The 12,777-nt window shown below is 40.8% G+C and overlaps 1 protein-coding gene across 1 annotated transcript; it reads right to left on the reverse strand.

The window, feature by feature from the left end:
• Positions 1-673: 673 nt before the first annotated feature.
• On the reverse strand, positions 674-7,782 carry LOC102226781 (E3 ubiquitin-protein ligase TRIM21-like). The gene is made up of 10 exons (XM_005809201.2): positions 7,742-7,782; positions 5,123-5,353; positions 4,664-5,039; positions 4,148-4,243; positions 3,205-3,438; positions 2,868-3,015; positions 2,739-2,765; positions 1,794-1,858; positions 1,569-1,691; positions 674-1,318 (listed from the first exon to the last, which is right to left on the reverse strand). Exons 2-10 carry the CDS (start codon positions 5,347-5,349, stop codon positions 932-934), a joined length of 1,683 nt encoding a protein of 560 aa, XP_005809258.1. The 5' UTR covers positions 5,350-5,353; positions 7,742-7,782; the 3' UTR covers positions 674-931.
• Between the last annotated feature and the right edge of the window lie 4,995 nt (positions 7,783-12,777).

The following is a 12,777-nucleotide window of genomic DNA, read 5'->3' on the forward strand; positions in this document are numbered from 1 at the left end:
CGCATGTCTTCCCCCCTTTCCTGTCGGCCACTAAGGGACACTAGAGACGACAAAAAAGACCCCCTGGCAGGGTACAAAAAATAAAAAAATGTTTTCATACCACGTGGTCAGGTCTTTGCATAACAGTGGATTCATTTGAGAAATGCTAGGCTTGGACTCGGTAGCATTTACACCTCATGCCTAATTATCTTGATTATATTTAAATTTGTGCTAATCATACACTGATTAGCAATACACCTTTTTGTATTTTTCCCCAGTTCCAGACAAGAACTGTGTGCAAGCAATGTTTTGTGCGCACTCTTATATTTCTGATTACAACCTAACTGAAAAACGAGATGGTCCGACCTAACCCCCTTCACCCGATGTCCGAATGTGACGTCTGCCGCTCTCCTCCAAAGCATTTTAAAATAAAACTGCTTGAGGGTTAACGCATGACCTCAGCCCCCTAAAAACACCAAACATCACAGAACCGTGAGAGGAAAATGAAAGATGAACATGTTACGATGTGATATCATAGTTCTACATGACATGAACCTTTAATAAACACTATGATGGACAAAAAACATGTTAGGAGAAACGGAGGGCAAAAGATTCAACAACCTGTAAAACAAGATAATTCACTGTTTCTGGCAACTGTTGGTTTGTGGAAAGTAAAACGAGTCCCAAAGAGAAATGAGGAGAATTATAAACACTGTTTATTAAGCAATAAAGAGACAGAAAATTACACTGTTATTTACAATAAGGGCTTTAAAATGTAAACTGATTTCTGAAGTTCTCTGAATCTTCTCATTAGTTTTCTGGTATTAAACATGAAATACAAAACAAACACAACCTAAGCATTTTCCTTAAGCCTTTAAAATGCATTAATAACCTGGAGTAATCAGTAAGGTGAAAACGGGACTTCACTGTATCTGTTTAATTGACTTGAACTTCAGTTCACTGTCGTCTCTACAATAAGCCCCGTTTCCACTGGGCAGATAATCAGTGGTGCTGTGTTCCTCCCATTGTCGTGAAGGCACGGATTGAAGTACGGGTACATGGGCTCAGTAAAACAACATCCTTTGTAAGTGTAGATGTGAGTCTTTGCGTCCGCGTTGTAGAATGACACTGATCCCTCTGCGTAGTCCAGGAAAATGCCCACTTTGGTAGGCATTTCATGGAGGCTGAGGATGACGGAGGGTCCGGCGCAGGCCCGGAGACTCTCCCCCTTCCGCCTGCAGATGGCCCAGTAACCATTGTCTGGACGGACGGTTATGGAGCCCTTCCTGTTAATGGACTCCTTGGCCACACCAAGATCCCAGTCTGTTTTATCCCCTACCTATTAAATAAATCAGAGAGCAGAATTAAACAACTGATGAGATTTCACAAGAGGATTCAGTTGGATGAATTATTTGCCCCAGTGGTTCTTGTTAATTCAAAGGTCAAACCTTAAAACTCCTTGCCACATCAAACAAGACTAAAACGGCAATTCTCATCAATCTTTGAGCTCTAAATTGCCTACAAGTTAGCAATTTTCCTACACTGTCTGTCACTGTTCAGCAATAGCTGTGATTCTGCCAGCCTCTCACCTTGACCACCCAGTATCGTCTCCCAGAGGTGAATCTTTGTTTCCCCAGAACGGCAACACAGGAATCGAACCTGCGGGAGTCATTGGAGAGCGCGTGCTTTCTTTGTTGGGAGCTCAGGCTCACCTGTGGATCACCGTCATGATACTTGTTAGTCCAAAACTCACATGTCTAAAACTCTGAAGAGCAGGTAATAGTGAGGGATGAAGCAGTCTCTCTAAAATGTACCTTTTTACCATCCGGGGACAGAAGCAGCCAGCTGGCAGCAGTTGCAGGGTCCAGAGTCACATCCACTGAGGATGGATAAGTATAAAGAATGTTAATCTCTCTAAGGGCGCATTCACATCATCCCTGTTTAGTCTGCTTTAATCAAACTCTCGTTTGTTTAGTCCGGTTTGTTCAGGGAGGTCCGAATTTGCAATCGAAGTTTGATGCGGAACAAAAAAGCAAACTCTGGTGGAACTATGATACGGCAAACGGACCAGGAACTGCTCCAAATCCAGGAAACAAGCCAACGCACAAGACATTCTAGCTAGAACCAAAACAAATGTGTGTCCAACACTAGCAGGAGAAATGTTTCTTGATCTTTTGCCAAAGACAGAGGAAAATTCCTACATCCGCCAAAATCTGACGCTGGTCCATTTTTGTTCACATTTTATGAAGAAGGAAGTTGCACTTATGTCTTCTTCAGTGGTTCTTGGTACAGAGCCAACATTGTTCAAAAGGGTGAACAACGTTCACCATTTTGCTAGTTCACTGAACTAGCAAAAATGTTAGTTCAGTGCTTTCGATCTGCTTTCAAAATGACTCCTTCATTCCTAAAGCTAATCTGCTTTCAAAAAGTTCCTACCAATTCCAGTCAGGTCAAAACCGCCCACTTGCTAGTTCACTGAACTAGCAAAATGGTTGATAAATCAGTTGGCCAATAGATGTATCCCATTATACACGTATATAATGTAAACAACATGAAAACAAACCGGAGCAGCTGAAAACGTTACATAACAAATGTTGCACCTTTGGTCCCTAATCAAACCATGTCATCTATCGGATGTGAAATTATTCTAAGTATCACTGAAGTTTTTCATGTTTGTCTTGGTAAACCCTAAACATTTTGGTCATCGGTGTTAAGGAAAAATACATTTCCTTAACTACCTTGAATCTTCATTCGCATACCTGCAAATTTGACCATCTTGGTGACTTCTGCAAAGAAACAGGAAAAAACAATCGATTCAAATCAAGTAAAATCTTCATGAAGGACGTCAGAGCAACATTTAATGCAACGTCAATTAATTAGTCACAGACCTGCCGCACACAGGTTCTTTTCAAGTTCTTGGCAGAGGTCCACCAGCTTGGAGAAGGCCGTCCTCACGCGTTTTATGTAGATGTCAGGATCAACACTGACCTCTGACCAGTTTGTTGACGATGGCGGAGAGCTCAGACAGGGGAAGCTCTAAAATGATTTATTTAATGAACACAGCAAATCAATTTAACAGGCAGAAACAAGCCTGGTAGTGCTGCTGTCAAGGCTACATCGGTGTAATTGACCTGGTATAATCTGGTATATTGGATTGCGTTACGTCCTATCAGTTGGAAACATTCTCTAAAACGGTCTTTTTGTGGTGATCGGTCCACGTCTGACCTGCAGCAGATGTAGTGGATCCTTGGTGTTCTCCAGGTACTGTAGCTCGCTGCGTCTCCTCTGCAGCTCGCCGAGCTCCTGGTCGAGCTCTTCCAGGAGATCCTCTGCTCTCCGTTTCGCTGCTTCGTGCTTTTCTTCGAGCTCCTCGATGAGCAGAGCCTGGCTTCTCTCGATGGCATTTATTGCCAGGTTGGCTACGTGAACACTGGTTTGTATCTCCTTTTCCTTCTCTATCTGCAAGTATCAGAAAAACGAAAACTGATTTCACAGTTTAAAGAAAGCGAGTTAGAACGCAAAATTTTTAAATGATTATTTCCAACATCCATCCATCCATTTTCTGTTCACCCTTCACCCTTGTCCCTAATGGGGTCGGGAGGGTTGCTGGTGCCTATCTCCAGCTACGTTCCAGGCGGGAGGCGGGGTACACCCTGGACAGGTCGCCAGTCTGTCGCAGGGCAACACAGAGACATACAGGACAAACAACCATTCACACACACACACCCCTAGGGAGAATTTAGATGGACCAATTAACCTAACAGTCATGTTTTTTTGGACTGTGGGAGGAAGCCGGAGTACCCGGAGAGAACCCACGCATGCACAGGGAGAACATGCAAACTCCATGCAGAAAGACCCCGGCCGGGAATCGAACCCAGGACCTTCTTGCTGCAAGGCAACAGTGCTACCAACTGCGCCACTGTGCAGCCCATTATTTCCAACATGTTTGTAGAATTGTTCTTTTTGAATGTCTTGAAAATAAACTACAGGTCCCACTGAGCACATTTATTCTGTTTTGATAAGACTTGTTGATAACTCAGCTTAACTCCTGATGATGTATTGATAAAGCAGAAGCAGAAATGGTTGCAGATAATGCAATAAATCCACTGGACACCTTGAAAGAGTAAACGTGCAACGAACTGAATTTGAACTGAAATAAAAGCCTTGCCCTGCTCAGCTCCACGGAGTTCTTGATCTCCTCAGTCTTTTTCAGTCTGCTCTGGATCATCTCTTGAATCTCTGCCTGGACCACCTTCAGCTGTGCCTGAACAAAAATTTAAAGTAACAACACAGATTGTCTTAAAGATTAATAGAACTTGGTTCATAAAGTTATGAAATAAACAGTTTGGTACAAATGAGAGTAAAATCAAACAACTTAGTGGGTGACGATAACCGAGCAATGATCCAGAACGCTGCTGCTGGCGTTCTGACTAAAACCAGGAACATGGAGTTCTAAAGTCCTACTTTTGATTAGTAGTAAATGGATCACTGATCAACATATTTTGTGTGTATTGATGATTTCATTGATGGCATTTGACAAAATTTAATATGTATTACTTGTTTCACAAATGGTGACTGTATGATGTTTTTATACATCATACATTGCCTTGTTGTTTTGGGCTACACAAATAAACCTGACTTGACTTGAAATAATGGTAAAGTCTACGACAGTGGAGTAAAATACCTTGACCCGCTTGCTCTCTTTCTCCATAGGAACGACCTCGTGGTGCTTGTGGTCCCTCTCGGTGCAGCTGGCACAGACGGGGGTCTGCTCCTTCTTGCAGAACATCTCCAGGGGCTTGTTGTGGTTTCTGCAGAGGTGACTTGTGCTGAAGGTGGCTGGATCCGTCAGCCTGTGCTTCGTCATCACCGGGTCCCTCAGGTGAGGCACCAGGTGCATTTCGCAATAAGACGCCTGACAGACCAGGCACGACTTCACCGCCGTCAGCTTGTCCTCGCTGCAGACGTCGCAAGTTATGTTGTCGGCTTTTAAGGACCGCCTGGAGGGCTTTTTCCTCGGCGCCGGCTCTGGCCTGCTTGCTTGTTTGCTCCTCATAGACCTTTTGTTGTGACACGGAACTCGGGTTTAGTAAAAATGGAAGAGGAACACGTTTGATTGTATGACGTTGAAATAGATCCGTACCTTTTGAATTGTTCGGTAATGTCTTTTAAGACGATGTTCACCCTGAGGTCCGGACGGGTGTGGAAGCTCTCTTTGCACAGCGGACATTCGGACTTGTGGCTTGAGTCCCAGAAGCCATTTATGCATTCAAGGCAGAAGTTGTGGCCACATGGGATGGACACCGGATCGGTGAAGCTGTCCATGCAAATGACGCACAGAACTTGCTCCTCAGACAAAGCGTACGCCATATTTCTGGGTGGATTAAAAAAAAAACAATTACACAAGCTTACCTTTTCATGGAAGGGAAAGACAAGCTGAAGAAAAAAAAAAGTATATTCTGCTCTATTACAAGAACTAAAAACTGAAAACTGGACTTATGGACCCTGAATTAGAAAACGTTTGCAAAATAACTCGTAACTAAGCCATTTCTCAAAGGTACTATTCAGTACTTTTGAGTTGAAGGCTGAAGTGTACACCAATTAAAAGGAAACTTGCACATTTTCTTTTATCTTGCTAAGTAAATCAAACCAAACGTCTCTTGTTTTACGTTAGTCAGAATTACTCACATTTTTGTCTACGTATCTACAAAATGCCAGAAAACCTAAAGAGAACATTTTGTTTTTTTCACTTTCTTCGAATTCGGAAGTTCACATACCGAACGATTGCAGTCCATTTTACACAATGACTGAAAGTCAGATTATTTCGTAATGGCTTTGGAAGACTCCGATATGTTATTGGCCTACTAGAATTAATTGGAGACACACCTGCAGATGTACTTTAATGCCAGACCGGGAACACTTTGTTTTCTCAATTTCTTGGGTGACGTGGTGGGAAGGTTAAATGAAGTTGGACAAGATATCATTAAGAGAGTTATGTAACTGTACAAGTCCAGTTAATCCCTAGCAACAATTCACGGATGCTTGAAGGTGCCACAATCATTACGCAAGTATGTCCAATCATCACAGGAGATTCATTCTGTCACAGAGGTGAATGTATTTTGATTTAAAATGTGCCGAGTGACCCCAGAACAAAAGCCAAAGACCTTCTGTAGAACCAGCTGGTTGAAGCTGGTTAGACGGTATCATCATCCACAGTGAAACTGTTTCTGTACCAACATGAGCTGACAGGCCACTCAGCGAAGAAGAAACTTTTGCTTTAAAAACAAAGGTATAAGGAGCCAGTTTGCAGCTTGCCAGTCTCCACAGGAACAAAGATCTTAATTTTTGGAGACCTGTCCTGTGGTCTGATGAACCTAAAAGTTCGCCATTGTTTGGTGACAATGACCATCGGTATATTTTGAAGGAAGAACGTGGACGTTTGGACCGTTCTAACTGATGCTGTTTGGCTGCTGGATGACCTGGTCCACTTTAGAAAACAAATGGCGTCATGAGGAAAGTGGAAATATTGACGCAACATCTAGAGACATCAGCCAGGAAGAAAAATCTTGGGCACAGATTGATCTTCCAAGTGGATAATGACTCTGAGCACAAAGCAAACGTGCTTACAATGTGGCTTAGGGACAACAGAGTCAGTATTTCTGGTGTGACCATCACAAACTTCTGAAATGAATCCTATGCAGAGGTCGTGGGAGGATCTGAAAAGGCGTGAATGAAGACTCAGTTTCACCAGTCCTGTCAGGAGGAATGGGCCAAAACTCCAGTAAACTATTGAGAAGTTTGTGGTAGGAAACCCAAAAGATTTGACCCAAGTCATGCAGTTTGAAAGACAGTTATCCTAGCTACTGTCCCAATGGGAGTAAACATCAGAATTTTGAAGAAAGTTACAAAGAAATCTAAGATTTAATTTCAGACAAAGAGAAGAAAGCGTGTGTGTTTTTATTTGGCGTGTGTAAATACCTGGCTTTAACTGCATATAATTTCATTAACAGTAGTTTGTGCCAAACGGTTTACACAGAGTGCAGTTAAGAAGCAATTCACAAACAATAGTCCATACCTGCTGGTAGTAAATCTTAACAGCTTGCTCGCCTTATTTATAATGGCAGAGTCATAATAATTAACCCTAATAGGTGAAATTAAATAACAGTACATGGGAAGTGAAGTTTAAAAATGTCAGTATTTCCTGATCATTTTTTCATGTCGGCCAGGTTAAAGTCCAGTGCCTGACTTGAATCCCCTTTGCTCCTTTACTCAGCTGCCATTTGTTGCTGTTTTAACAACTTCAAGAGGATTCATTTAAAAAGAGCAGCCTGCACATTCCTGCTGCAGGTGGAGTCGGCAAGCAGCCGACAGGTTTCCACAAATACGGTGATTGCTGCGAGTCAAATTTAGCAATTTTGTTCTCAAAATCATAATCCATTTTCCTGCAAAGCACTTGGAGTCATGTTGCGTTTTAAAGGTGTTGCACAAATTGACTTCGCCGTAAAAATGTTCGACTTGGCTCAGGCTATGTTAGCATTGTACGTTTCAAACGTTGCTAAATTGTTTAAATTATTTAATTATGAAGTTTCTTTTTAAATAAACATTTAGCACTATTATTTATTTATTTACTTATTTATTATTATTATCCAGGTTCAGTCACCAGCATTATTTCTGGAGATCTTGTTCAAACAGCAGCACACATTTGTTCAGCTCAGATAAGAAATGATCAAAATGCTACGTATAATTATTAAAGAGGTCTTACCTGTGCGGGTCGACGGCCTTCCCCAGGTGTGATGACTTCCACTAACCACTTTGCTCTTTTTATGTTGGACGCTACTCCCACTACGGCGTCCCGATCAACCGGTTTCTCCAGTTTCACCGACTCTCTGCTCTGAGTTTTCACTTTAGAGTTGCTAAGAAAATACCTGAGTGGTTTCCACACGAGTTTGTTTGTGCACAGTAAACTTTGGTTTCTACACCTTGATCAATTTGACGTCCTCTAGCTTAGAAACAGAGGGTCTTAGAGCCACAGGTAAATTTAACCGTCAGACATTAATCGGTGCTGCTTCGATCAAAGCGTGAAAACTGTCTTCTTGACACACGCCAGGCAATTTATTTAACACCCTCTAAATCTCTGCTGGCAGTCGTGTTTTGTTTGTGGTCACCGCCAACATGCGGATTTCAGCTCTTATCCCCTTTGAGGAGTTGACTCGTGAACTTAATCACAAATCTGTCAGGTTTCGGAGGATCTGGAAACTATTGCATTTTACTTACATAAGTTACACTCCAACAACTCGCAATAAGAACTGATTAGATTTAATTTATCTTAAATATGCCGTTTACTTTCCTGTCCTCTGTCACCTTGTGAACATCCCAACCGGAGCTTATTTGGATGTGTGTGTGAGTGTGTGTAACATGTGTGTATGTGTACATATTTGCATGTAAACTTTCATTGTAGCGCTGCAGGTTGTTTTGGGGCCTTTTTTTCTCTCTCTCTTCTCTAGGTTCTTGAGTTTTTTGTGTTTTTCCCCCTCTATTTCTTGTATTTATAAAACTGTAAATTCAATATTTATTTACATATGCACACACATATAGAGTCAAACTTATGTTCTGTGTGAAAACTCATAAGTAAAGTGTAAGAAATAAAAGAAGTGCATTGAACTAGAGGGGTCTTTCGTTTGTTTGGTTTGTTCCTTACATTATTTCTTTAATTCGTTTGCCCATTCTGTCATTCGTTTCTTCATTTTGTACAATTATGTGTTTATGAGTAAACAGATTTTCAATTACACCGTATCTTGAATTTGTCATGAATATGCTCTGATTAAATAACAAAAAAAAAAACACTCCGTTCGACTCTGGCCGTCTGTTTACGGTTGAGGCCTTGCCAGAAGATCAATCGCCTCTACAGCTTTAAGTTACTTGCAATGTTAGTTGGGTTTTCAAATATTCCCTTGTATTATCAACTCTGACCTGATGATACCATCACCAGCGTGTTGTTTCACTGTCAGGATATTGTTTTTTTTTTGTTCATGGATTTCTTTCTTCTGGCCACCTTTCTTTGTAGGTCAGATTTGTTTAGTGCCCAGTTCATCATTGTTCTGTCTAAACCCTTTTCTGTCTGCAGCCTCTCTGGTTACCGTGAATTGATATTGAAACTCTTCTCTCCGAGTTTCAATATCAGTTCAGTCTGTTTGAATAAAAGCTCTTCACAACTTCTGTTTTAAACTTTTCTACCACTGTCCGTCTCTCTCTCTGACTTCCCATGCATGTTGTGTTTCTTGGTCTTCCTGACGATGTTCGTTCATCAATGTTCTCTAACAAACCGCACAGAACCGCTGACCTTCAGTTATTCACAGAAAGACTATGAAGGTTATCCATCTCAGAAAGCCCAATAAAACACATTGAAGTTTTGTTTTTGTTTTTTTCTTGTAACATGATAAAACGTGGAAAAGTTAAAGGGGTTGAGAAACTTTTGTGAAAACCTTTGTGTGCCATTTCATTACGTAAACCTTCTTATGTAAGACGAGCTCTGGAAAACTCACCCGGCGAGTTTTTTATAGGCCGCCATCACAAAGCGAGAGAACAGAATGTCTCAACGGGATCCATTGGGTGGATTCGATGTTTCATTGGATCAAGTGTCATTTATCACAAATCCAAGAACAATATGTACAAAAAAACAAACAGATGGTCTAAAATTAACCCTTGAGGAATGCCCAGCGGTGCTCGGGTACAATAATGGACATTCCCTTTGAAATAAAAAAATAATCCTGTCTTTGTTTTGTTTTTTTCAAGCCAATTGTAAAACTGGTCAACGGCCAAAGCACTTTATCTAGTCCAGAGGACTACAAAGCGCTTTGCACTGCAGTCAGTCATTCACCCATTTATGCACACATTCATTCACACACTGATGGTGAGGAGCTGCAACATAGCTACAGCTGTCAGTCCTGTGACGGACTGACAGAAGAGAGACTGCCGTGTGGTCGACATCACTGGGCCTTCTGGCAAACCAGCAGCAGGCAAAGTGGGTGAAGTGGCCCAACATTGTGACAGACTATCAACATGGTTTCAGAGAAAATAGATCAACTTCAGTGGCGTTGATGGTGTTAACAGAAGAAATGTTATACAGGATGGATAAAAGGAAATTTGCAATCGGTGCAGATCTCTAGCTCTCAAGAAAGCCTTCGATACCATCAATCATGACATCTTACTCGAAAAACTGGAAAGGGATGGAATTAGGGGGGTAGCATTAAACTAGCCTAGAGGCTACATTGGACAAAAGAAACGATTTGTAGAAATATGTAGTCAGAAATCAGATTGATTAAGCATAAGGATATAAATGACATATCCAGAGTATCAAAGCCTGTTAAAATATATTATATTTGCAGATGATGCTAGCGTCGTCTGCTCCAGAGAAAACATCCTACAACTGTCTGAGGTGGTCAATACAGAAATGAAAAAATCTACAACACTGGTCCAAAATCAATAAATTGTCATTAAATTTACACAAAGCTAAATTCATGATATTTGGAAACCACAATACACAAGAAAATAATGCAAAAAAAACAAAACAACTATTGACAGTGTGGCTTTAAAACGAGTCCATGAGATCAAATTTCTGGGTGTTATACTGGAGGATAAATTTGGCTGGAAACCACAGATCTGCCTCGTAAAATCAAAACAAGCCAAAAGTGTTGCTGTTCTGAGGGGAATAAGATTATACAAATCTTGGTTTATTTTCTATAATACACTCATCGTACCACGTTTGACTGTATTGTGTGTAAGTTTTGGGGCAAAACACGCAGAACAAGTTTACAGCCATTGTACGTAATACAAACAAAAAACAATCCTAATAATACATAAAGTGGGACATCGGGAACATTCAAACCTGTTGTTTATTCATCCAAATGTGCTGAAATTCTGGAACCTTGTAAAATTGAAAGATGTACAATTCATGATTAAAGTCAGGCTGCATTCACAAATCTGAACTGGGCCAAGAGTGACCCAGTTCAGATTTGTTTGGATTTAATGCCAGCTGTAAGTAATCTTTTCATGACAGCCTGAACAACACAGGTCTGATTGTTTTCTGATGCGACCCAGACTTCTTGGATATCCGAGACGTATCCGATTCAAACGTGACCTGAATCTGAACGTCACTGATACTCATCGTCACTGTTCTGCGTCACGATACACACATCAAACAACAACCATGGCGGACTGTAATGAGGAGTAAGTTGTTGAAGCGCTGGCTCCGGTCGGACAACTTTAAAACCGTAGGCTGTGCTCCTCTATTAGCATCCATGTTTACTTCTGCAAACACTGAGCACTTCTTCTTTTAATGGCGGCTGGCAAAAACACCGAGCAGCTCTCTGTGTGTGACGTTATTGCGCCCCCTGCTGGGCATGCGGGACATTTTCAGGTCGTTTTGCAGTTTGCGTTGCAGATCACAGGTCACATTTAGAAGCGTGAACCACCACGGCAAAAAAAAAATAAATAAATAAAAAAAAAATCAGATTTGACAAAAAATCGGAATGAGGTCACACTGCAGCCGGAAGTGACCACCAACTTCCACACAATATGCAAAAAATGTTTTGTGACAGGGCGGGGGTTATAATTTAAGAGGAGAAGGAAACGCGATGAGAATGAGATGTTTAAGTATCATTCGGTGTGGGAATCATTTAAGAGATTATCTGGTGTGAGAAGATTTAAATGTTTGTAGGCTGTGAGTATTAGAGGGGCAGGAAATCATAAGATCTGGTACCTTCTGCTCCTTTTCCAACGAATAATGCAAGACTGCCTGTCAGTGGACGTCTCAATTTATTTTAATTTTATTTGTGTTTAAATAAAGGAAAGCGACGTAAACGGACACAGCGGGTTTCAAACCAGCTATTTCAGGATTTGTACTGGTGTGTATTAAATAAACATCTCAGAGTTGATCAAACTTTATTGCTGATAACGGTTAAATACCATTGGAACAAATAGCATCTGCCATTCTATAAATGCAATGCAAGTGTCTTAAAATGTTTATAAAAACTTTTTTTTTTAATAGACATATTTGTTAATGCTGCTTGTTATGACGGTGTGACGTGAGACAGGAAGTGTGTGTAAATATGGAGTTCCTCTGCCTCCTCCCTGACGAAAACGAGAATAATGCACATCACTCCACCGGCCAGTAGAGGGCGCTCTAACACCAGGAATAAATCACCCAGTCCCAACAAACTTTGAAATACCTTGGAGCAGGAACAGATTTGGGTGAAACCAACTCACCATACCCTTCATACAAAGTTATATAAGATGGAAGATAAAGAAAAATACAACAAAAAGTCTCTTTCTCTGCTGCAGAGGCTTCGCAGTGCCGTTCTCTTCTCCTCCCAGTTTTCAAGCTTTCTTCCTCAGTTTGTTTCTCCTCTCAGTTCAATGTAAGTCAAAAACTAAACAAATTCACTTTACCAGTGCAGGACATATAGTCTCTTGAATGCTGTAGATATTTGTGTTGATGGAGGGCTAAAATGTGAAAGGTGGTAAAAACATTAAAGCAAACTAACAATAAAGAAACAGTGAAATGTGTGTTTTTTGTCCTTTTACTCATATTTCCTGTATGTGTGGAAGTGGTTGATACTTTGGAGTCGTTGGTAAAATGTTAGTAAAGATTGGTTAAGTAAATAATACAACAAAGTGATGAAAAATCAAATCGTTGTTTTTCATGTAATTTTTAATATTTGATATTTTTCAGTAGTTGAAACTACACAATCCTACAAGTTGTTATGCTAACAGAAAGTAAAAAATCTTGTATTTCTTCTT

The sequence above is a fragment of the Xiphophorus maculatus genome, chromosome 14, assembly GCF_002775205.1.
Source record: "Xiphophorus maculatus strain JP 163 A chromosome 14, X_maculatus-5.0-male, whole genome shotgun sequence".
Taxonomy (NCBI): domain Eukaryota; kingdom Metazoa; phylum Chordata; class Actinopteri; order Cyprinodontiformes; family Poeciliidae; genus Xiphophorus; species Xiphophorus maculatus.